Here is a 25,991-nt window from a genome sequence, read left to right as displayed (position 1 = left end):
GGTCACAAAATTCTTGTACATAAAGGAAATATAAACCATGAATTTTTTTTTTCAAATTCTAGAAAACCATGGATTTGGCTGGGATGGAGAGACCAAACTCTGATTCCATCTACCCAAAAACAAACAAAAAAGACTTTCTTTGGCAAATAAGAAAAAAAAAGCTTTGGATCCACTGCTCATGCATGCTGGAATAGTGTGACAATCCCATCCTGTGAAATTCCTTGGGTTAGGATATCATTTGTCGGTAATTTTTTTTTTATTTAAATTTAATCTAATTTTTTACTTGATGGACCCGTGATTTTGGGGGGAGGGGTTGGGGGTGGGTATAGGTTGTCCTTGACCTCTCAGACTTTTTCAATCTACGGTTGGAAAAATGTGTAATGCGAGAATCTATCATGATTGCAAATCTTTGCATCAAGAGTCAATAATTTCCAATGTCGCAACATTTCTACTCATTTTTTACATTCAATAATTCTGATAATTGAATTTTTAAAACTAAACTTGTTTATTGACGCCAATGGGAAGGGAATCTATGGACATCGAAACGTTTCTGTTGTCAGGCCCTGCAAATGGCTTTTGAACTATGGAAGTTTGTGGATTGACTAGAGAATGGTAGAAAATAAATTTAATTTGTTACATGCATTATTGTATCTGAATTTCTGATTTTTTATTTTTTATTTTTTTTTATATATAAATGGTAATGGAATCAATTTACAAATCATAACATCAATCAACGCTTCCCATGAAATTTCTCCAAACTTTTCCTAGTACTTCTCTTGGATGCTTGTATGTTTTTGAGTAATTTGCAATATTGATTGATGTCCGCACCATATGAAATTCAAATTTTCGTCGATCGAATGCTATTAGGGAATTCGAACACATGATCTTATACAAGAATAATTGTTATTAATCACTTGAATAATAAACCTCTGAATTGACAAATTTGATGACGGTGATTATCAATGATTATAGCATTGAAACTAGTCAAGTAGATTAGTAGGACTTCTCCCGGATTATCAGAAATCAGGGAACAGCAAGATCACGGACCAAAAGGAAAAATAAAAACAAAACCATCTGATTCCAATTACAAAAGATGCTAACCCATCTTTGATCTTTGTGTCTTCCCTAAATATGCCAACCTGTATTTTCTCATATCCATCCAAATTTCACTACCCACGTGGCATATGGACCCCACCCTAGTCTAGTCATCCTTTTAAAATACCCCAAATCATAACGTCCACCAAAAGACCACACACAAAATCCCATTCACTCTGCTCTTTTAGTAAAAACTTTGATTGCACAAAATATATAAGCCCTTCACTCTCCCAACTTTGATATCTTCATCATTAGAAATGGCCTCTTTTTGGTCCCATATAGTGTTTCTCATTATGGCTTTCATGGCCTCACCTCTGCTTTCCTTTCATTCAAAAGCCTCCTCTGCCTCATCTAGCGTCTCAGCTTCACCAGCATTCTTGGTTACCAATCTTCCTCCATCTTTACAAGGATTGCCTCCAGAAATAGCTCCACTTTTGCCATCTCCTGGTCCTGTGGTTCCTGCTACTCCAACTGATTCATCTATCCCCACCATTCCCTCCAACCCTAGCCCTCCGAATCCGGACGACTTGGTTTCTCCTGGCCCCTATTCTTCACTCTCACCATTTGGGTCATTGCCAGCTTCCTCAGCAGCATCTATAAGCTTAATTTGGCCTTTAAAGCTGGCTGCTTTTGCAGGTTTAGCCGCATATGTAGTCTATGCAGCTTCTTAGGGTGTATGTCTTTTCTGGGCTACGAGATTCAATTGTCATTGTTTGTAGTTAGTACCTCAAAATGGGATGGAGTGAAACCATCTAATATATATATGTATAGTCCTACTTCCATCATAGGTTAGAGAGTTTGTAATTGATTATGTAAGTGGTTAAAGAAAATTTATCATAGTATCCGAGGTTTTATGTTCGATTTTCTCTTCTGTATCACGAACGTCAAAGGACTTGTAAGAACATTAATCCCCATGCCATCCCACAAGGGAAAAGTACAACACCAAAAAATAATTCAGGATGTTGCACATGGTTTTCAATTGGATGAATAATTGAAGCTACTTCTATTTCAAGTGCATGTGAGACTCCAAAGTATACGATAAGTAGCCAGTCACATGTTGTACAATCAGGCTAAAATAAAATTGGTGGTTTAGGTAATCTAATTTGTCTGTTTTCGGGTGTCCTGATCTTTAAAAGCAGTTTCCTATAGGATTTTTTTTTTTTTTATAAAAAAAATCTAATAGTGATGGCTCGATTTTAATAAGAATTTCTAGTAAGTTTGTTTGTCAGACGCTACCCAAGTGGGTGGAGAAACACTGTTTTTTTGTTCAATGGTGTGTGAAATGCTATTCCGATCAATTATGGCACGTTATGCGTGATAACTTTTTTACGTAGCAATTTGTGATTGATTGAGAATAATAAAACAATATTATCCCGTATCCCACAAATTTTTCTGAAGTGGGTGGGGCAGAAAGTGAAGCAAAGAACATGTTCAACTTGGGAGTTGGGTCAAGGGCCTGATTCATACATGATTAAGTTTTCCCTTTCTTCCTTTTCATTTAAAATCCATAATTAAGTCTTTCTTAGGCAAAATTTAGCAGAAAATCAATAATTCGACCATCTCATTTGCATAATTGAAGATAGCTTTTCATAACTAAATCTAATTTAGTCCCTGTGGCATCGTTTGTATTTTTGTCCTAATCAATTCAAGTTCATTAAAATCCCCAAAAAGGGAAAGAAACAAACAACTAATACAAGTACACAAGAACATAGAAGATTAGACTAAAACCCAACACATTGTACTGGTACATAATAAAACAATCTTCACCGTTACAAAATCAAAACAAATACAATACAAAGCCATCGTCACCACCAAAAAGACGGAGACCGCACCATCAAGGGCACAAAAGAGTGAATGCACACCCACCACATGAGACAACACTGCTGCACATAGAGACCAACCAATCATCCGCCAAGAAGAGAAGCTCCCCAATAACCAGAAACACCTCAGCACAAAAGTCACAATCTCCGAGACACCAGAACAATCCTCCAAAAGTCACAATCTCCGAGGCATCGTTTGAAATGTTAATTTACAAAACGTATCGACTATAGGACGTTGGGCAAAAAATTACAAGTCTCGAAGTTTAATTCTATAGACAAAATTACTTTTATTCAAACATTCCAACTTTGGGTGGATCACAATTTAATTCAACACAAATAGATTTTTGGTTTTTGTATATAGAAAACACCGAGAGTTAAAAATTTCCGAAGTACTTTTACAGAGAAAGTGGGCAAAAAATGATAACTAAGGGCCAATTTGGCATTGCTGTGCTGTGAAAATAATCGCTGTCAGATTTGCTGTGAGAGAAATCAGCTGTGAGAGAAAGCAGTTTGGCGTTTGGTAAATTTTTTGTTAAGAGTGTTATTGGTACTAATTCCCGTGTAATCAGAAAATGATTCCCGCATAATCATTAAACTTAGCGCCTCTTCGAAACTGATTCCAGTATAATCAGAAAATGAAAGCACCTCATCAGCTGCTTTCCCTTATAGCTTTCTGTCACAGCAATTTTTAACAATAAGTGATTTTTTCATAGTTTACCAAACAGGCTGGGCTTCCTAAAATTTTTTAAAAATCACTTATTACCCTAGATAAGCAATGCCAAACTGGCACTAACAACTGCATTTGAGGTCTTAGGTTGGACTTCCCCCTCCCGGATCATCGGTTGTATTAAAAATAAAGTAACTAAATAAACTTCTATTCAAGAGGCAATATCATTAGAAGTTCAAATAGAATGAACTTTTGTATTTAAAGACTAATCCAAATAGCATAAATGAAGGTAGAGTGAGTAAATTTTCAGAACTCAACAACCATTTTTCCAGTATTTTTTCGCTCTTCATCAGATAAAAAAGCCAAATTCAGAACATAAGAAACACCACTTGAGATCATCACATTTAAGAACACTAAAATATCCATAAGATAATTAAAGTACCAAAACCATAATATAAAGCTCGTACAAAACAAAAACAAAAACAAAGAAAAACTAAAGGAAGAAAAAGGTCCATAGGTTTTTCTGATTCTCTCTAAACTATTAAGTACTCTTCTTCTCAACGAGCTTCTCAATCAGATCTGCTGCATCTTGAACAGTGGCGATGGTCTGGGCACTTTCTTCCTCCACACTGATGCCAAACTCCTCCTCAAGTCCCATCACAATCTCAACCTGTATAAAAACAATGTGGGAAACGAATGATCAGTCACATTCTTGTGACATGCATGTCGTTTTCTCCTCGTGGAAGATGTACTGAAGAAAATAGCAATATATATTCAAATTTAAAAGAAAATCGGACACCGTGGCCTGTTGTATCCACTCTGTAAAAACGCTGTCATTTTGAAATTCAACTTGCATTGTAGAAAAGAAAAAACTACAGAAAGCTACAATATTAATCGGCTTGGTAGAAAATGAAAGCAACAAAAGATAGTTGGGAATTACTGTGTCAAGAGAATCAGCGCCAAGTTCAGCAAACTTTGAGCCTGGGGTCACAGCTGTGTCTTCGGGTAAAGCCAACTGCTTCTTCACTATGTCACACACCTTGTTCAGAGTCTCTGGTTTGGCCTACAAAGAAGTAATAATACCACATTACTAGTTATTAATATTACAGAATAGGACTGATTTTTCAAGAATGTGAGCCATTTTCATGATCAAAGTTAGATAAATTCATGATCATAGACCACTGAACTTACCAAAACTATGTTAAAGAAAAAAATTTACATAAACAACACAAAGCTAAGCAACCTATCACATGGTTTTGATATACAAAGGAGAATTTGCTACATAGATAAAAGGAAACTACAGAAGAATGTAGACATCATAGCGAGCCAAAAGCACATTGAAGGTACAAACCCTGGCTTTCTGAGATGCCATTATTTGTTATCAGGTCCTCTCTTACCCAAAAAAATGAGACAATCTGAGGACTGCATTAGAGGAAACAGCACCCCATGTCTTGAGAGGACCTCAAAAGATAATTTGTTTCATAGATAAAAGGAAAGTATGGAAGAGTGTAGGCATCATAGCGAGCCAAGAGCATATTAAAGGTACAAAGCACTGGCTTTCTGAGATGACATAATTTGCTATCAGGTCCTCTCTTCTCCCAAAAAAGGAGACATTCTGAGGTCTGCATTAGAGGAAACAGCACTCCATGTCTTAAGAGGACCTCAAAAGATAATTTGTTTCATAGATAAAAGGAAAGTACGTAAGAGTGTAGGCATCATAGCGAGCCAAGAGCACATTAAAGGTACAAAGAACTGGCTTTCTGAGATGACATTATTTGCTATTAGGTCCTCTCTTATCCCAAAAAAGGAGACATTCTGAGGTCTGCATTAGAGGAAACAGCACTCCATGTCTTAAGAGGACCTCAAAGGATAATTTGTTTTACTACAGTTAAACCTCTCTAAGAAGTGTAATGTGTTAAGGGAACAAAATTGATTTTCCAAACAAGTCCAACCATTAATCATATTTAAGCAATTAGAAATAAAATTTATAGAATAAATTACAAACTAATGCCACATCAACAAAAGTGGAGATACGCAGAAATTTATCCATGAGACCGCTGGGGAAAATGAAACAACAACAAAAACAAAAGCAACAATAGCATTACAATCAATTGAGCTTACCGAACAAGAAACTTGAAAACGCCCAGGTCGGGAACTGAGAGATGGGAAGCGCTTTCCAGTGATGGAAAAGGAAACTGACTTCAGACCAGAGCTCCTGCTGCTGGCTGCCTGCTTCAACATTCAACCATAGAGCAAAAATGTAAGGAAGCTAAATTTTCTAAGTCAATATTTTTCTGTTATCTAAAAATTGACATCATGAAAGAGATAACCTCAATATATGCCTTCTAAACATTCAATCTCCTACCTAGCAAATACCTTACAACTTCTACAGCTTCCTTTAACTTGATAAAGTGTTATTGAGCAGTTACAAGAGAGGAAGTAGTATGAAATTTAGAGCAAATTAGTCTACACCACAAAATCAATCACAGACCAAGTTGACTCGAAACACCAAATGGGACCCACCGTGTAATGGGTCTTGATGACAACTCTGGTTAATGTAATGTCTAACTTTAACCTAATAACATGCAGACATGGTGCAGCTCCCCAAACTTCAAAATAGTATATCAAAAAGTCAATTTGAGCAAACTCAAGCTTACTCTCTCGTCTCATTAAAAACTCAAACTTAATGATTAGCAAAAGAAGCTCAGACTTAACCTAATAAAATCCAAATCACCCATTTCAATCAATAAGAAACGGAAGCAAGCTGCAAGATTTACAGTAGACCACAAAGAATCACTACCAAGCTCAACAATTTACCCAGATTCATTAATTCAACAAACCGAAGATCCAAATCTAATAGCAAAACCTCAAATCGTGAAAACAAAACAAACAGACATGATGATGAAAATCATAAATCTTGAAAATTAGATTGTAATTAACAACAGATAAATGACCACAGAAGACGGGGGAAGTAATACCAAGGTGGGCTTGAAGGAGGTTGAAAGAGCAGTAGAAGCTTGTGTGAGAGAAGCCATTGGTGTCGACAGAAGAGAGATCTGATATTGAAAGAAGAACAAATGAGAAGGAGAGAGAGAGGCGGAGAGCACGAAGAGTGTGTACGTGAGAGAGAGAGAGAGTGTGGGGTTTGATTTGAGAAGAAGGGAGGGTCTTCAAACAGGTTTTATAAACGCTGGATTTTGTTGTTTCTTGGTGTTTGTTGGGATTTGTTGGGCTTTTTCGCTTTGTTTCTATCGAAATTGCGACTATTTGGGCCTCCCCCTTCTTATTTCTTTCTTGTTGTTTGCCTCCTTGATGGATCTGGGGTATTTATGGTAATTAATATCTTTTGCTGCAGCCACTGTGACAGTTGTCTTCGCTTCCCCTGATCAAATGCGTTACGTTTCATATACTGCCCAAAATAAAAACAATAGTAATTCATAGAGGCTTTGTAGTTTATGTGATTAAAAGTATTTATCTCATGAGATTTATTTTTTCTTTCTATTAATATCATTTGTAATTAAAATATAAAATAAAAATGCAGGATTTTAGAATTCGAATACAAAACCTTTCTTAGAAGAATATTTGCCCCAAACCGCTATATTAATAGGTCATTTGTAGTTTCTCACCCATTTTTTATAGATTATTTCAGTGACAATTTTTTTCTTTATGTCAAATTACTTAAAAGGCAATTAAATTTTTTATTTATTAAAAAAAATACATATGCAGCAGACAGCCATGTAAGCATAAATAGAAACCTTAGGGTAATGATTCATTGCAAATCTCATTAGAACTATCATTTTCTTTCATTTTGTTTTTGCTTCTCTGAAAGAATTTGATAGAAAATTATTTTTCATATTTTTTAGGAATATTTCTCATTATTTGGCAATGCTAGGAATGTAACCATGCAATTCCACTTTATTTCCTTTCCCATGTTTGACTTGTATAGAAATGAAAAACAAATTTGATTTAGTTTTCCAATTATACCTACTCACACATGTGCCAATTGGTTTTCTTTTTTTATTTTATAATTAAAAAAGATGATAGGTAGTTGTGTTTCATAAAAATAGGACCATTATCTTATTTTGTTTTTAATTTTTAATTTTTAGATATGAAAAATGTGAATTTACCATATTGTCCTCATTTAATTAATAATTTCAATTCTTAATGTTTGCATTAACTAAGGGAATTTTGTTTGCTTTATATTATACCTATATTAGAATTATAAAATAAAAAAGAATTGTTGTTGGATAAAATTGTAATTCTAAATTGTTAATAGGGACAAATTGGTCATGAAAAAAAATGAATTTAATTATGACATTGATTTCCCGTAGCAAGTTTCATTTTTCCCCCTTTTCTTATGTGCCAAGAAACCATTTCCTATATTTAGACTTAGAGCAGGTCCACCCATGAAGGCTAAGGCAAGGGCTGGCACTATTCACATGAATAGTGGCAGCCTTGCCTTTTTTGGTTCCACCCCAAAAGGCTAGGGCAAGGGCAAATACTATTCACATGAGATATGAGGAGATGAATTTGTATAGAGTTTTTGGTGTGGGAAGTAAAGAATATGTCTCGGTATTTATTTAAAAAAATTCTAGAATTTTTAGTTTTTTTTTTCCTTTTTTTTCCATTTTTTTTCAAAATTTTTTGGTTGCTGATATCATTATGACGTCAGCATTGCATCATCCTGCCCATGCAGCAGCTCGGGCTGAATTTGCCCGTGGGCTTGCTTGGGCTCGTGGGACCCAGCTCTTGCCAGGGCTGGCCTTGCGCGCTAGAGGCATTTTGGGCTAGCCTGGGGGGCCTTTAGCCCGGTTTGATAGCAAGGCTGGACTTGCTCTTACAAAAAATTCGAAATGAAATGATTCCCCTTTCACACGCCCCTTTTCTTACAAACCACATACACAACTTTTCTTGAAACACTAAGTGGGAACTGTACAAGAAACACCAAATTTTACTAAAAAGATAAATTTAGTTATAGAAAAACAATTTAAGGAATTTAAAGAACAATATATGAGATGGGTTGGTCAATCCAAATAATAGGGATCAATCATATGCCAATTTTTTTACAATTCAAACACCATCAGAAAGTCTACCAACTTGATTAAATGCCTTGAGCTTAGAAAACTCCACACGCTCCATATGTTTCCCAATTAAAGGGCAGCCGGTCCCTAAAATAGTTAGAAATAGGTTTTTTTTTTCTTTCTTTTGAGGTAATATTCTAAATTACTATAATTTACTACATAAGTAGGGGTCGAACTCAAATGCAAAGGCAGATACATTCCCATAAGAGCGTTTCCAGCCATAGCCCTCAACCCTGGCAGGACAAGGCTCGAGCCCAGGCAACAGCTTCCAGCGGGCCAAGCTTGTGCTGGCAAGTTGTGGGCCCCACGAGACAGAGCCAGCCCGTAGGCTAAACCAGCTTGACCTCTAGCTTGGGTTTGCTGACGTCAACGATGATGTCAACAACCAAAAAAAATCTTTAAAAAGTACTAAAATTTTATGATTTTTTTTAAAATAATAAATACTTAGTCATATTCTTCACTTCCCATACCAAAACTCTATACAAATTCCTCTCCTCATATCTCATGTGAATAGTGGTTGCCATGGCAATGAATGGAAACACCACAATCTTTTACAATGGCTACCACTATTCACGTAAATAGTAACAGCCCTTGCCTCACCCTTACCATTTACCATGGGCAAATGGGTGGAAGTGCTTTGACTAATTGACGTAACTCACATTTTACGTTGAGTAATTTTGTTGCATATTCACATCAGCCTCATGGTGAATGCAGCTTCATAGGTATATGTGTAATGTGCACATATATTGCTTGCTGACACACCTTCAATCTATGTGTTGTCTTGTTTGTCATGCTTGATTTTGAGTCTCTTTGTCAAACTGTGGGTTGCACAATTCAGTTAGGTAAACTAGAATGCTGTGTTAGCCTTGGCTTTGGTTGCTTCCTAGCTATAAATTCCAACCAAATATTTCCATTTGCGAACACTCATAATTAAATCAAAGCATGGTTAGGAAGGCCTAACTTGCCTACATTTGCCAGCTCTTTATTCCACTAGTTGACAAGGTATGGTGCTGAATTGGGCTGGCTTAAAAGCTCCAAGCTCTTGTGAGTTCTAAAACTTAAAGGCATAAAATTCTTTTGGTAAAGCTTTGTTGTGGATGATTTCTATATTCAGTTAAATGAAAAGATTACAACATTATAGATCTTTGCTTTCCATTTGCTATCTTCTGCATCATTTATTATTGCAAGAGATCCAGAAAATGATTTGCTTCTTCTTCTTTTTTCCCCCACTCATACCAACATCTCTCATGGCTCTTGATCTGGCTAGTTTGACGTTATAATTTTGATTACAAGATGGGACCAATTGAAAGGGGAATCCGAACTCGGAAGTAAAACCCTCATTGCCCTCACAAGCTTAAAATTCCCCTCCCACCCTCTCAATTATTTTCCTTGGGTTAATCGTTTTATTAGTCCCTGAACTTAAACCCGATTTGCATTTGAGTCCCTCAATTTCCAAAATCGTTCCCATTGTCCTTTAACTTCTCTTTCGTCAAGACAAATGGTTCTACCATCAATTTTGTTAACTTTTTCTGTTAAATGCAGGGGCAAAATGATATTTTTATATTAAAACCAAAAATTGAATAAAAAATCATATCTTTAAAATAACAATAAAATAAAATAAATAAAAAAACCAACAAAAAATATAAAAATAGTTTGGGGGGAGTGAAAATCAGGATAGAGGGAGAGAAGTGAGAGTTTAATTTTAATTTTTTATTCATATTTTAATCAATTTATTACAAAAATACCATTTTGCCCTTGCATTTAACAGAAAAGTTAACAAAATTTACAGCAAGACCATTTATCCTAACGAAAGTGAAGTTGAAGGACCACGGGAACGATTTTGGAAATTGAGGAACTCAAATGCAAATCGGGTCTAAATTCAGGGACTAATAAAATGATTATCCCTATTTTCCTTAATATCCAAAATAATCATGTGTGATATAACATCACATACAACATAACATTGATCAAAATTTTCTTTTTGTACTCATTTTTGACTTCCTACCTTTCCCCTTAGGAAAAGGTAAAGGAAAAGGCGGATAAAAGCAGTTCTTAATTTTTTGGCTTCTCCTCCTTTTGGCCTTTTACTTTCGGTGAGGTAAAAAGAGAGACTGTACAAGTGCATGTGGCACAGTCGCAGTGGTAGCAATCCACGAACGGCCAGCTTGTCTAGTTTGGTGGGTTTGCTTTGAGCTTTTGGCCCTCTGTTGGGTTTCATTTTCTGTCACAAAAATCTATCTCCTCTGATACCATCTTGGGCATTTGGGTCTATTTGCTCTGTTGGGTGTTTGCTAAGAAAGAAAATGGAAGAGAAAGCGGGTACAACCGTTCACAATTGAGAGAGGGAGAGAGAGAGAGAGAGAGAAACACAGACCCACTGCAACCAACAACAACACAATCCCCAATTGCTTTCTTTGCTTTCACTTCTCTGCTTCGCCTTAACCTTCTTCATATAGTACTTCACATCACCAACACACCAACCTTTCTGCCATTCACAGACCCTCACAATCTCTCTCTCTCTCTCTCTCCTTTCTTGGCTCTTTTCTTCATCTGGGTTCTTCACATCTGCCTGCGTTTTCTCAAGGTTTGACAATGATGATGACCACAGAGCTTTTGGATGTTCAACCCCGCGAACTCAAATTCACATGTAACTTCTCACTCTTTTTGGTTTTATTAGTATTGTTTCATCAAAACCCAAGAACCAAGAATCCAAATCAAACTGACTTGTTTAATGTTTTTAATTGTCTCTTGATTTTCCTTCCCTCTTGTAGTTGAGTTGAAGAAGCAAAGTTTATGCTCGATTCAACTTGGCAATAAGTCTGATCACTATGTTGCTTTCAAGGTATTGCTTCAATTTTCACAACTTTTATTCTGTTTTTCTTAATTATTTATATAGCTTTTGTATGCTCTGTGTTTGTGTGCATGGAAACATATCCTTACTCACTTTTCATGAAAGTATGTCCCAATTGATGAAAATCGGGTTTGATTAGGACTTAAGAAGATTGGATTGGCACTTAATGCTTTGCAATTTGGCAAAATCTATGCGCAGGTTAAAACCACTTCTCCAAAGAAATACTGCGTGCGGCCTAACGCTGGCATCATAAAACCCAAGGCATCATGTGATTTCACAGGTCTTATGTTCTTCATTCTCTCTTCTTAGTTCTTACTTATCCATCCCCATCTTGGGTTCTTGAGTTTTTCTCCAATACACCTTTGCCGTCATGATTGCAGTACTCTTTCCCCTTACATACATGTATTATAGTGACCTCGTTAGTAAGATTAAAGTAATGATCAAGAGCTGTACTGAACGAGTACACTATAAAATTGAACATAAATTTCCATGTTACTAGAGAAGTGACCAGTAGCCCGCTGTGGTGCAGACCAAAAATCTAGTACCAAAACTAATGGACTTTTGACTCTTCACCTCTTTTGTCAATGCAGTTACTATGCAAGCTCAGCGTGTCGTGCCACCTGATTTGCAGTGCAAAGACAAGTTCCTTATCCTGAGCACAGTTATTCCATTTGGGACAACTGAAGAGGAAATTACATCTGATATGGTAAGAAAGTAAGAATTGTTGGTTCTCTTGGTCTAACTTTTTCATAAAAAAATGTTCATTTTAATTTCTCCTTTTCTTGGCAGTTCTCAAAAGATAGTGGCAAATACATTGAAGAGAAGAAACTAAGAGTGGTGCTCATCAGCCCACCCTCTTCCCCAGTATTTGTACCAATTAATGGAGAGTCAAAGCAAGATCCATGTTATGAAAATTCAGTGAAAAAGGATAGAGTTCTGAGTGGAGTTGAAAACATACCCCCGCCTCATGGGGTAAGAGCAATACTGTTATCTGTTTAAACTGATTCTTAACTGACCTCCTAACTTTTTTTTTATGTTTCCTTTTTCTTGAATTTCTTGCTCTGTGTGTATGTATCCAAATATCATTTTTTTTCTTGACAATGCATGGGCGGGAGCACTCTAGGACATCTGCATTAGCATTTTGATGTGGTTGGCAGCATTGTTTGCCATCTGTACGTTAGTAGGGGACATAATTTTTTTTGGAGCCAATTATCTGGAAGCAGAAATATTGATCTGAACCCTGCTTTCCAGGAATGGCTATTTTATATTGCAATCAAGTCTGAAACTGTGTTTTCATAAAACAGTTGTTCACACATATTTTACTGACCCTTGCACCACGATCTGTTTTCCTTGTGCCAGGTTGCTGAGGATGTTGAGGGGTTTGAAACTTATAAGGACATGGATGAGTCAAGAGCAGTTAAGGATGTCGAGGAATTGAAACCAGCTAACGTTGTGGAGGAATTGAAACCAGCTAAGGATGGTGTTGCGTTGAATTTAACAAAGGATTTTGAGGAATTGAAATTGAAGCTAAATACAGTGGATTCAAAGCTAAAAGAGGTCAGTTTTTCTCATCTAGATCTTTCTTATAGCGTGGTAACCATGAAATCCTTCTTTTTAATATTAGGTGTCATAATTCTCTTTGAAAGGATTTTTGGAGAAATATCTGAATTTAAGGAGCCTGACAGGGGAATAATATGGGTAGAGGTCTACTTTCTAAACATGTTGAAGTATGTTTGTTAAGTTTTTTTAGATACACATCTACTATTCGAGAAATGTTGTGAATACCAAACTTTTTTGTTCCTAAGATTCCCCCCTTTTCGATAGTCCATATCCCAATGAGGCAGACTAGGAGCTGCTTCCTATTTCTATTTACAATGTTAACATAACCCCTCAAAAATGTAAATAATAGTAATTTCAATGTCATATATTCTTTGCAGGCTGATCTTACCATCATGAAGCTAACAGAAGAGAGAAGCATGACCACTCGCGAGAAGAATATGCTTAAACATGAATTGGTGGGTAATTTATTCCACGAATCCATTTTTCTGTTATCTTCATTAGAGGATAGCCGCACAAGCTGTAAATGCAGTATATATTCTCTACCATAATTGCCTTCGAATCAGATAGTATGCAGGTTGAGAGAGAGAATTGGATGACTAAAGTGACAAGAATAGTATAGAATTAAAAACACCCTTATTTGAATAATCTAAATATCGATTGTAAAGGGTTGACTTTTGAGCTTTATTTCTTTTTAAGAGTTTTGAACTTTTGAGCTACAAGGAATATTAACTGGTGGAGGGGTGAAATGCTAGTTTCTCTGTTTGACGTTTTATTTTCTTAAAATAATTGGTTTCTCTCTCTTGGACCAATCCAATTTCTATCTCATCAATTGATTGTTTTGCTTCAGTCTTCTTTTCCCATGATTTGAGCCTTGCTGCTCTTTCCAATTACTTTAATAGTATGCTGTGTTTATGTTGTATATATGAGCCGTAGTCTAGAGATTTGATTGTCTGCCTTTTCTCTTTGTAGGAGTTGCTGAGGAGGAAGAACAATGTCAAAAGGATTATGGTTGGCTTCCCTCTCTTTTATGTTTGTATGGTTGCTCTCATCAGTCTAGCAATCGGATACTATATCCATCCGTAGAGAAAAAAATTATGGCCCAGATATTAGACAGTAAAACAAAGCTGTGTCTCCTTCGTGGCTAATTTGGAAGGATCTATCTGCTTGCATGTTTCTGACACCAGAGATGTTCTTCAGTCTGATGTGTAAAATATGGACCCATCTGAATTCTGCATGTACGAGCTGATCTCTCAAATAAAGTTTTATAAAGGAATGTCATTTTGTTGATGCCAGGTTTATTTTGAAGCCAATGTTCCATAAATTTCAGTTATCGATGTTGATTTTAGCCTTTTTCAACAACAAAAAAATTGTTGAATGTAGCAAATCTAGTGACTTTTTTCAAGTTCAGAGTAAGGTTCAAATCATAATTTATGTCCGTGATTTAATCATAGAACTGAAATACGTAAACATGTTATTAGGCGTAAAACTAACTTCTGAAACGACTTGTATCAATCTGAAAATGACTGCCCATTTACATAAACGACAATAATCTCTTATTATGTATTTTGACAAGAGCGATATTCTCAACTATTCTAATATACATTCATTCTAATATACATTCTAATATACGGGAAGGGAATTCAGATGCAAGGGAGCATGGTCACACTGTTCTAACATACGGGAAGGGGATTCAGATGCAAGGGAGCATGGTCACACTGCCTTGGCCTAACCAACCACATTTGCTGACAATAATTTCTTTTATAAATTATGCAAATTAGAATCGATGAGCCAGAAGCACTTTCATATATTTCAGTAAGAAATGGGTCTGTTTTGGATCGGGTTTTGTCAAAAACATGCAACCATAAAAGCTAATAACATTGAAATTTTGGAAATCAAAATTCTGAAGGATCATTACAAAATCATCCATATACAACACCAATCACGCAAAACTTACAAGGGTACGAACCGTCAAGAAATTAATCTAGTCAGCAACCTATGAAGACACGAAAATTTTGCACCACCACACGGAACAAGCTGCTCATCTTGTGTAAAATGCTGTCACCACACTCCAAATTCTGATATGTATAAACAAATGCACACTGAAGCCGATCTCAATCCAAACCTATAAATTACATAAATTGGAGCTTATATGAGTATCAGTTACTTCTCAATGCCATTGATGATCATTTTGTTCGACAGGTGAGCCTGGAACATAAGGTACAAAACCCCGCCCACCAAACACAGGCCGCATGAAGGCATTATCAAATTTTCGCCAATAATGGTGGACAGTATGAGTAGGACTGCTTAGGAGCATTCGTAAACTAGTTGGACGGGGTATGTTCACAGGCCCATGATTTGCCTCTGAATCTTGCACCCCAAGGCTCACCTCTGAATCTTGCCCATTGCTGAGCAGTGGCACAGTGATTGATTTAGGACTAGATGGTTCAGAAGACATCATACTGCTGATGTGTTTTGAGGAAGGAAGCAAAATCCTCACTAGTGGTTTAGTCATCAAACCAAATACCTGCATACACAAAAGGATAGAATATAGCCAAACCAGTCATTTGTGGTTGATATATGAAATGTGTTCCAAATGAGCTCTAGTTTTTGAGCCACTGGTTTCTTACCACTGTGCTGAAAAGAACAACTGTGATAGTACTGGTGATCATGATCGCATTTGCACGCAAGTCAGTATGGCCAGACCTAGTAAACTGCATACTCATAACAAATTAGGAACTCATTATATAATTTCTTTTTCTTTTCAAACCTAGTTCACAACAAAATATCAATGCTAGTGTTACAGAACACTTTGCCGAGCTTAAAATTGCTCAACATCATTGTAACAGCAGTATAGAGCAAAGACAGTTCAAAGCCGGTACCATAAGAACACAACAAGGATTTACTCTGGCTTTTATGCATATATGAAAGTTCCAAAGACTAGAACATATCAGTCTCATAGGTTACAGAAAGGACAATGTTCAATGTTTACCTGATTATAAGCAAGTGCCATAGAAACAGAGCCACGCATAAGCCCAGCCCACCAAATTGTAACCTGAAAACCAGACAACCCATTGAGACGTGTAATATATCATTTGATTCAAAGAATCTATAACAAAAGAGACAACTGGAAAGAAAAAAAGATAAACTCTTACTTGTTGCTTCAAACTGATTTTATCAGATGGAGATTTCTTAGTCAAGTTGGTTAAGAAAGATAAGGGGAAAACAAAGGCTGCTCTTCCAACCAGAACCAGCGCCAACAGTATTGAACTCACCGCTATAGATTTTCCAGGGCTGAATAAAGAAGCAAAACAAAAATCAACTTAATAATCAAGAACAAGTAAACACTGTCTGACACACATGTACAAGAAGGAAGGAATCTAAAGGAGGCCAATCTCCATTTTATGCATTAAGCATACCTATCGCTCACAAATCTCCATTTCTCAATGTCCAAGGCATCCATGCCGACATAAAGAAAGATAAAAATCTCAGCAACAAATGACAGAGTGGCAAAAGTATGCCTGCATTAGTTGGTAAAGAGAATTGAAACATCAGTAACATGACAGCTATTCCAGCAATGATTTCCAGAGGTATAGACAAATTCAATAAGACTGACTTTCAATTGTCCAGGAAAATGTTTTATGGAGATTCAACATACTTAGTTGTCACTCTGGAACTTTCAGTCACATTATGCCATGTGTAGTGAGACATAACAATTCCGCAAAAGAACACAGTGAGAATGGCACTTAAATAAAACAGCTGCAAGATAAATCAAAATTTTAACTTATGGTCAGATCTCCCTCTGGACAAGAAACAAGAACAAAAGAGAGATGATGTACAAGTTTCCAGAAATCTTACTTCAGATAGAATGTATGAAAGGTAAGCCATGAGTATCATAAGAGCAACTTCACGATCAGTTGAGTGTCTGATTTTTGTAAATTGCAAAAACAAGCATAAGAGCACTACTCAAAATCACATTGAAAATTACCTCTCTCTCTCTCTCTCTCTCTTTATCTTTACTTAATATTTGGCAATTTCTGTTGTTGTGGTTTGTGTGGGTTTCTCACAACATTACATAATTAGAAACCCAACAAAAAAAAATCATGTGCAGGGGAAAAGGAACAGTTCTCTTGCAGGCAGGTAATACTTTTAAGTTTTATCCAATATTCATGCGCTCCCATTCTTTTAAGATTCCAACCAGAAGCATACAAGTACGGCATTTTATTTTTATTTTTTAATAAAAAAGTAATTTAATGTGTCTTTGCATGGGTATCTTATAGCCATTTATGTAGTGGTACAATAGGTGATTTGATGGAAAATCAGCAATTCATTAATTTTGCTCCTACTGATTGAAAATTAATTGGTTACTTTCTTATTGCCTTCACTCAATCATATTCATGGTATCACAAGATACTATTTCTTACAAACCTGCCAAAATAGAGCTTCTTAATGACATATGCACTAAGTAGTCCAGCCTGCAAGAAAAAAATAAAGGATGGGTCATATCATAACAAGGAGGCACAAATGTGTCTGCATTTTCTTCTTCTTTTTGTTTTTATTTTTGGGGAGGGGGTGGAGAGAGAGAGAGAGAGGGACTCACTACAACTCCCAGAATTGTACTTGCAGCAAATAAATATAAGAAGTTTCCTATAAATTGCAAAGCAGTGCTTGTATTGATGTGAGAGAGGTCAAAGCTCTGGATTGCATTGAAAAGCACCACTGATGTGGCATCATTAACCACCCCTTCCCCAAAAACCAGGCTGTATAACAAAGGTGTCTCATCCTGATTAAGCACCTGCATTGAGAGTTTGGATTTAATTCAGGTGTTGTTCTTAAAGCTGCAACAAGAGCACAGCTTCAGAAGAGTCAAGACAATGCATACCTGCAAGGTGCAAACAGAATCGGTTGCAGAAAATATCGCACCAAGGGCTGCAACCAAGGAACTGACACAATTAAAGAGGAAGTAATGGAATAAAAACAAAACAAAAATCATTTGATATCATAAAGAAAAATTGGGTATACCAAGATAATCTCCAATCTTGAGGGAACCAATATTGAACTTGTGGAAAAAGTGCATAGCACCTGGATCAAAATAAAAAAGAATTCATTAACATGGAAAGCCCCGTGATTAAAATTCTCCACTGGTCAATCGAAGTCAAAGAGTATCAACAACAGAATATATGACAAACAGAAACAAACTGACCCAAAATAACTCTTATTGCAAAAGAAGCTAAAGTAAATGTAAAATTGTACATCTTCACCTTTAGAACATTGGAAACACAAGGAAACTCATTTCTTTTTAAGCTATAGCATCTAAGAATATAAATCACACTATGTAAACCTCTTCATACACCCACACAAATAGCTGTTTGATAAAGATGTCTGCTAATGGAGTCACATGCATTGTTGCACACACAGTTAGTGTTTCCAAATAGATGTGGTGCGGAAAAAACAAGCACTAGACATCCACTTACCTGTTTTAAGTAACCAAAGTTATGAATTTTAATAACTTCGTTCTGTAAAAAAAAGATGATTGATTCAGATTATTTTCCTCTTTCCAGATTTTCAGTTGAATCATAAAATGTCTTGAGTCACTTTATGACCCTCACAAAAGAATAAATTTGCACATGCAGCAAGTTTTGTGTATTTCTGGTGAATTTAATAGATTCTGTCAAATCAGTTATCATTCAAGTGTTTGGCAAAGAAAAAAAAACTAAAAATGAAGTTCCCAATGATTCTGAATGATTGGAACACTTAACAAAAAAGAGAATCTGATAATTAGTGAACACTTGTACCATATCACGTTTACACTACAGTTGCATCAATAGAGATTTCACCCAACTAAAAGTGCTGACACGTATAAGAACTTAGAAACTGGAAATACCGAAGCTTGTTCACAACCAAGTCAAACTTTAAATGATTTATTGTTTCCAACAATTTTTTTATATCCTAGCACACCTAAAGTGCCGCACATCTTTAAACCTTTACAGCACAAACCTAAGCTATAAAAGCTAAAATCCTCAGGTGGCAATTTACCTAAGGATATGATGGCAAAGGATATGAGAGTGCCAACAGCACCAAACGTCATGATAGTCATGAAGTTACGAAAAAACTGCTTCTTCTTTACCTGGAACCTGATGATGTTGGAAAGAAAAGATCAAATCATAATCTACTACCAACTTAGTAATAAACAGTAAGTAAAACTTTCGAAATAGCCTTTTTCTAATTCCATCAACTTACTCCTGTTAAAGGTTTAAATAGATCAATTCATTTTGCAGGAAGATCATTTTCTACTCCTGATTTGCATGATTGAATGATGACAAGTCATTGGTCGTTTTTCAAGAAAAAAAAAATAGAAATAGAACAAATTTATGATCACATGAAGAGACCCCTCATCTATTGGCTTATCTCCGACCGAATCAATCATATAAATCATACATCTTATGCTATTCACGCCAGCTCTTGTTATTGAACAGAAGTCCTGTCGTTTCATACCATTTATGTTACTTTAGAAGCTTTAATTAAACTGATTAGACAAACCCATAATTATAACAACTAAAAGTGAATGAATAATGAATCTGATGTAAACAGTCATTTAAAACTTAAAAGGTGCATCCATAAAACCCAATTGAACTTACCCGGCATTGAAAATGATAGGCGGAAGCAGATATATAAAGAAGAGATCTTCACTAAATACTAACAAATGGGAGCTTTTCCCTCCAGTGGTTAGCAATATAATAACTCCAGTGCACAGTCCCTGCCCACCAAAACAAAACTCACACAAAGTCATTCTCAATTGAATTCTCCATCAAACACACACACATGCATATACAGATACAGAAAATTAAGCTGGCTCACAATGGCAAGGGCGGTTATGGACTCATTCATCCATCGACTTTCCTCCAACAAATGACCAAGTAAAATACAAGCGCAAAGAAGAGCCACAAACAGGTTCATCGACACCACGGAGGTGTGGTCTGAGGTCATCAGCATTCCCACCGATCTCTCTGAAAGTGAGCTCACGTCGACCGTCATTGTACTTGGCACTGGAGCAAAACCCAAGTGCCAGTTAACTGTTCTAGTCAAAGCCTTTTGAGACGAATCTCAAGGCCTAGATTTTGAAGGGCCTTCGTTTTCTGGGGTTTGAAAAAAGTGAACATATTGTAAGAAAAATGAGATCTTTACTTTAATTTGATTCTTTTGGGCCACACAAACTAAGCAAAAGGGAAAAAGTACGTGAAATTAGATATTTGAATGGAAATATCTAGCTTTAATAGAAGAGAAGCCAAAACAGTTAAACACTGGTGACAATCCAAGTCAAGACTTTCCTTTCCTTTACATTTTCTCACCAGCCAAACAGAGACTGAATATTTTCAACTTGGAATTGTCTGGGTTAAATTAACAAAATTCAAATAAAGCTTGAAAATTAAGCATACAAACTCGGCTCTTGATTCACTCACCAGTAACCGCACAAGCTTGAGTTTTTGAAGCTGTTAAGTTTTGATTCTTGAACAAGAAAGGAAGTGATCCAATTTGGATCTGGTTTTTTAGGAAAAAAACAAAACTTCCAACCTAAAAAATTCCAAAAATTTCTCAGTTTCACGAGATTTTAGAGAGAGAAAGTGAGTTTAGAGTTTGGACAGAGAGAGAGACTAGGGAGAAGGAGCAGAGCAGGGGCTGAGAAGCGAGAGGACTCATGAGGAGGAAGAGAGACCGCCAAGTAAGGAAATATATATGGCTTCGTGTAGAGAGAAAGTTTGAACTTGGAAAGAAAGTGACCGTTGATCGAGCAACAATGATTACACGTGGACGGTGATGATGTTATTCTGTGTTTAGACGGTTTTGGTAATCAAACAGAAAATGTTTGTACTGTGACGTATCATTGTGTCGCCTTGAACTAAGGATCTCTTCTGTATTTATTTTATTATTATATTCTTATTCTCATTCGACCTGGAAGCTCTCTTTTTTGTTTTTTTTATGTTTTTGTTTTGCATGAGTAGATGTAGATCGGGCTTCGCTTTGACAATTTCCATGGTCATAGAAAAATATAAAATACTTATTTATTGATGCCAACTCAGATGTCGCATGATATTGCGTAAGCACAAGCGTAACGCATTGTGCATGTATCATGTTACACATTGCCGTGTGTTAAAGTATCATAAGTAGTATAAATCCGAGTTAACCTTAGAATGAGAAAATGAGTTAGAATTAAGACGGAAGACTTCATCCCTTTAGTATATTGTATATGTATAGTTTATCATGGATAGAATTCTAGCTTCATTCTTATAAGTAGATAAAATTATTTGAACTATATTACGAATTGGGATCCCGAACCTCTGCATTTAGCATATACGCATTTACACGCATTTAAAAAGATCTTAATCATTTAATTAATCTAATGAATTTGATCAATCCATGTCACCATGGGGTGCACCGTATCCTTTTAGTCTAATACCAGATACGTGTCTTTCCCCACAAATCTGACAATCTCCTCAATGAAGTATAGAGAGGCACGTCTCTAACTTCAAGTTGCAAAATTTTCACAAATCTAAAACTCAAATATGAATTGGCATACCAAAAGGCATAACATACCAAATTTTCCTAAGAAAAAAAGAGACAAATTGAATTGGCTTAATGGGTATTTCCTTAATTCTTTCATCACTATCCACTTAAATTAGAAAATTTATTGAATTTTTGGGACAATTGAACAACTTAGATTTCTGAGCTAACTCATTAATTATTTCTTCACTACCAATGAAATTAGAAAATGCGTTGAATTTTGTGGACAGTTTCTTCATCCATCTTGGCTTTGGGTTGATTTTTTTTTTGGAATCAAATAGAATCTTCATTAGGTAAACTTCAACAGTACAATCAAAGACATCAACAAGATATCTAAAATACCAATCCCAAGAGGACAACAAACTAACATGCTAAAAGAAAAACTAATGCAGACAAAAGCCGCACCAAAACCACTAGCCCATATCATCACAATTAACCATAAGCCCAAACAAAGCCCACAAACCCAACATAACCAAAACCCTAAAACAATCCATGAGCCTAGGCGAACCCTATCACCACCACCTGAAGAAGCATCGTCGCGGCCACACCCACCACCGCATCCGTAATAGATTTAGGGAAAATATAATTTCCAGCGATCTACCTGCGTATAAGAGCGAACAAATAAACGAAAACAATAACTTTGTCAAAGAACAATTGGATGATTTATAGCAATCTCTGTCAAAGACGATGTAGAATCAAATTTAGAGAACATGAGCGACATTAAGGGGCGGGTTTTGGGAGCAGAATTTGATTGAGAACATAGACTAAAATTGGTGATGAGGAACTTCAATCTAACCATGGCTCAGAAGAAACCACTACAAGGGGTTTTTATTCAAAATGCTCCAGTGGACTTATTCACAAACTTATAAAGAAAATACGAGAAGAGAAGAGGGGGAGGAGAGGCAGTGACGCTTCTTCCTCCTCCCTTTTCTTTGGAATTTTCCTTTAGGATTCACAGAAGGAGAGCGCGGCTAGAGTTTCTTCAAGAGATCTTTAGTCATTTAATTGAAAAGATACCTCAATCCGGCTTTGGGTTGATTATTGGTCCTTCAAGTTTATCGTATTTCTTCTAAATCTTCTTTTTATATATAAAAATTCGATTTAATAAACATACTCCAGTGAACAATGAAGGACCAACATGCATGAGAGAAATGAAGGAACACTTTAGATGGATAAGTGAAGACGATAAGGTACAATGGGTGATTGTTTAGTCTAACACAATGATTATGACATGGACGGATCAATTCCATTAGATTATTCAAATGGTTAAAATAGTTTTAAATGCGTGGATACTAAATGTAAAGACTCGAAATCCTACGAATTGCATCGCTAATCAAATCTCCTAAATTTGTGGGATATAAAGATGAATTGTATGTAGGTTTTCTAAGTGTGGCAATAAATCCATACTAATTCTTGAATACCTACCAATTAAGATACTATTACCCTTCCTTTTTCTCCTAATTAGCAGGGCCTATATATGGAAAAATAATTTTGAATAGGACCATTTTAGAATCTCAGCGTATGGATGGGCCAACCTTGCTCCCCACATAAGGCAGCAACCAAAGGCAAAGTGGTTCCCCGCGTTCAAAAGGCTCGGTGGATGGTTCGTACGGCCACCATCACCATAAATCATAATGCCCACACCAACCCTCAAATATTTCTGATATATATATATATATATATATATTTTTTCATTTTTATTATTTTGTAAAATTCAAATATATATTTCTGACCTGTTAATAAAGTGAGCAAATAACATTTTATATTTGAAGGGTACGGTACGGATGATGGGGGGTTTGTTGTAGTTGAAATGAGGACCGTTCGTCGTGGTGGTGCTGCATGATGATGTCCATTCTGACTGCAAAGCTATGATGACTGCTCAGCTTCATGCCGACATCTTTAAAGGTCAATATTAGATACAGTGGCATTGAGTGGCGTAAGGAGAGAATCATTCTTATGGGATCCAACCGCATGGTCCACATCATCACCAATCTATTGCCACGTGGCTACTCACGTAATTTGATGAGTTGATGAGATACTGGTACATGAAGAATTATAGTTACTGGATGTCGGTAACGAGTTTATCTACTCTATAATATGCTTAGATGCGAGGTCTAAAATATCGATAGATCTCTCTTTATTTACATTGTAAACCCTAAACTAAATTAGGGGTACTTCTTTATTTACATTGTAAACTTAAGTAAATGGAGTAATATAAAAATAAATGAAAATAAATGAACAAAGACATTTACTTAAATGTTGAAAATGGAAATAAGGTAATCTGTACACCAGTTCAGCAAAGGGGCAATTTGAAGCACCTACAATGATTTTTTCGGCGAGGAGAGGTGCAGTTGCACCTCTTTGCACCTTAATAGGTCCGCCTATGGATGCGAGGTCTAAAATATTGATGGCTTTAGAAATATCGGTAGTCCAAAAATATGGAAATTTTAATAGAAATATCGGGATATTATCAATATTGATACAAATTGAATTAAAATCACAGAAATTACATTGAAACCTCATGGGATGTTCATGTAATTTTTTAGACCTGAGGGGATTTTGTGAAAACACAAGAAATCTCAGGGGGTGTTAGTGTAAAATAACTCTTCAAATTTTTCATTGTCTTCATTATCTCGGTATTATCAATATTATAGCGATATTTTGGCCAAATATTGCTAAAGTGAGAGAACTTATCAACATCGATATTATCGATATTTATACAATATACGTTTCAAAATATCATTGATATGAAAAAAGGATAATATCCTCGATATTTCGTCGATATTATCGATATTTTAGACTATGGGTAGATGACATGGTTAATATGTTAGGATCTAAGTTATAGTATTAATCAATAAATATACGTGTTATAATATGGGTGGACTGGTGACAATATATAGTCATGTGACTGAGATACTAAAAAATTACTCATGTTAGAGTATGAAAAAATTTTGAAGTCACACTGTTGCATGGTATTACTAATCAAAATATCTAATAAGAGTGAATTTTGATGTAACTATAATATCGCCGCGTAGTGTTCCTAATTCATTAATTTTATAATACATGTATTTTATTCATTAATATTATACCCTACATTCATAAAATATAAATTACTCATTTAAGTGTTAAATTATTTACCCATACTATAACACTTAAATTAACAATATAACATAACGGAATGACAATCGCACTGAAAAATTTCTAAGTAAAAGTGTTATTCCCATTTATATATCATGGCCCCATTGTTTGCACGAGTTGCCTTCCTTCCTAGTTCCTAGGTAAATTAGGGACCCTATAAGCAAAACCCACCTCACTGATTCTGTTTGCCAATCAAGCTTCTAAAGCTTCTCGCATGAATTAATATATGGCCTTCTGATCAGTGTTGTTCATCATGTCTCTTTAAGCACTCCCAATTAGAACCTCTTTTTTTTTGGTTGTCGGCGTGAGATTATAAGTTTATCTCCACTCCACTTAAGCCCACTTACTGCATCACATAATAAATTTCAAAGCATAATAAATCTTATCTTGGGTATAGTTTTATTATAGTTTATAGCATATTTGAATATAAGTTAGACTAATTCGTCGGGATAGTGTCCCCGTTTTCTTACATTCAAGTTCGAATCTTTCTCCTTCTATAGCATGGACCTCGCCAAGCCCAAAGTTCAACTTTATAACTCCATAAAGCAGGGAACGTAGCCAACCTACGAGGTTGACATGGGTTTGTTGGAAGAGTTGGGCTGGGCTAGTTAATGGCACCAAAATGTTACCACTGATCACACTTCCAAGTGGGCCGCCCGATAGTGCAACCGGGGGATGTGCAACAAGGGGAAAAGACAAGAGTAAAAATACTGGACTTTTTTTTTTGAACATTTCAATTATGTTATAAAACTAAAGAAATTGAGGAAAGAATTTAGAGAATTCAAATAGCGATAGAAATGTTCTTTTGATATTTTCATTGTGTCTTGCTCTGTACATATAAATGAGAATGAAGCCCTATTTTATAGGCAAAGCCTTGGCTAACAATTAGATTAAAAGAAGACTCCAGGAAGGTGTATGTAGATTCCCTTCCAACATGTGGGCTCCACTTATTAGCTTTACAACACTCCCCTTTGGAGGCCACAGTGTATGGAATATGTCTCATTAAAAACCTTGCCAGTAAAAACCCAGTGGGACAAAAAACTGGTCGAAGGAAAAAAGAATACATAAACATGTGTAACATAAAATTTTGTGTATATTGACACGTGTACGACACTGCCTCGTTAAAACATTGCCAGGAAAAACCCAGTGGGATAAAAAACATGGACGAAGGAAAAAGAATACAGTGTGTGAAGATCTTTATTTATAGCATGCTCCCTCTGATG

General features: G+C 35.9%; 4 protein-coding genes across 5 annotated transcripts; 2 read left to right on the top strand and 2 right to left on the bottom strand.

Annotated features, from left to right (window-relative positions):
* The first annotated feature begins 1,261 nt into the window (after positions 1-1,261).
* LOC110752325 (uncharacterized) lies at positions 1,262-1,961 on the top strand. The gene has a single exon (XM_021952949.2). The coding sequence runs from the start codon at positions 1,353-1,355 to the stop codon at positions 1,764-1,766; it is 414 nt and encodes a 137-aa protein (XP_021808641.1). The 5' UTR covers positions 1,262-1,352; the 3' UTR covers positions 1,767-1,961.
* A 1,988-nt stretch (positions 1,962-3,949) lies between these two features.
* On the bottom strand, positions 3,950-6,781 carry LOC110752315 (acyl carrier protein 1, chloroplastic). Of its 2 annotated transcripts, none has more exons than XM_088247247.1 (4): positions 6,561-6,781; positions 5,704-5,814; positions 4,523-4,645; positions 3,950-4,252 (listed from the first exon to the last, which is right to left on the bottom strand). In XM_088247247.1, exons 1-4 carry the CDS (start codon positions 6,615-6,617, stop codon positions 4,124-4,126), a joined length of 420 nt encoding a protein of 139 aa, XP_088103373.1. In that variant the 5' UTR covers positions 6,618-6,781; the 3' UTR covers positions 3,950-4,123. The 2 variants fall into 2 exon arrangements, with proteins under 2 accessions (XP_088103373.1, XP_021808627.1); XM_021952935.2 differs by having other exon boundaries at positions 5,704-5,811; positions 6,561-6,770.
* Positions 6,782-10,848: 4,067 nt separating this feature from the next.
* On the top strand, positions 10,849-14,379 carry LOC110752309 (vesicle-associated protein 2-2). Its single transcript, XM_021952927.2, has 8 exons — positions 10,849-11,310; positions 11,435-11,505; positions 11,713-11,794; positions 12,105-12,220; positions 12,304-12,486; positions 12,874-13,071; positions 13,452-13,529; positions 14,044-14,379. Exons 1-8 carry the CDS (start codon positions 11,256-11,258, stop codon positions 14,155-14,157), a joined length of 897 nt encoding a protein of 298 aa, XP_021808619.2. The 5' UTR covers positions 10,849-11,255; the 3' UTR covers positions 14,158-14,379.
* Positions 14,380-14,931: 552 nt separating this feature from the next.
* On the bottom strand, positions 14,932-20,790 carry LOC110752308 (sodium/hydrogen exchanger 1). Its single transcript, XM_021952926.2, has 15 exons — positions 20,532-20,790; positions 19,930-20,207; positions 19,710-19,828; positions 19,108-19,205; positions 18,094-18,153; positions 17,954-18,000; positions 17,672-17,866; positions 17,500-17,546; positions 16,930-16,996; positions 16,730-16,830; positions 16,491-16,592; positions 16,227-16,365; positions 16,064-16,126; positions 15,702-15,785; positions 14,932-15,598 (listed from the first exon to the last, which is right to left on the bottom strand). Exons 2-15 carry the CDS (start codon positions 20,104-20,106, stop codon positions 15,242-15,244), a joined length of 1,656 nt encoding a protein of 551 aa, XP_021808618.1. The 5' UTR covers positions 20,107-20,207; positions 20,532-20,790; the 3' UTR covers positions 14,932-15,241.
* Between the last annotated feature and the right edge of the window lie 5,201 nt (positions 20,791-25,991).

This window comes from Prunus avium, chromosome 1 (genome assembly GCF_965620075.1).
Source record: "Prunus avium chromosome 1, drPruAviu1.hap1.1, whole genome shotgun sequence".
Lineage (NCBI taxonomy): Eukaryota > Viridiplantae > Streptophyta > Magnoliopsida > Rosales > Rosaceae > Prunus > Prunus avium.
Note: the sequence above shows the minus strand (reverse complement) of the source record. Positions and strands in the feature narration are given on the sequence as shown.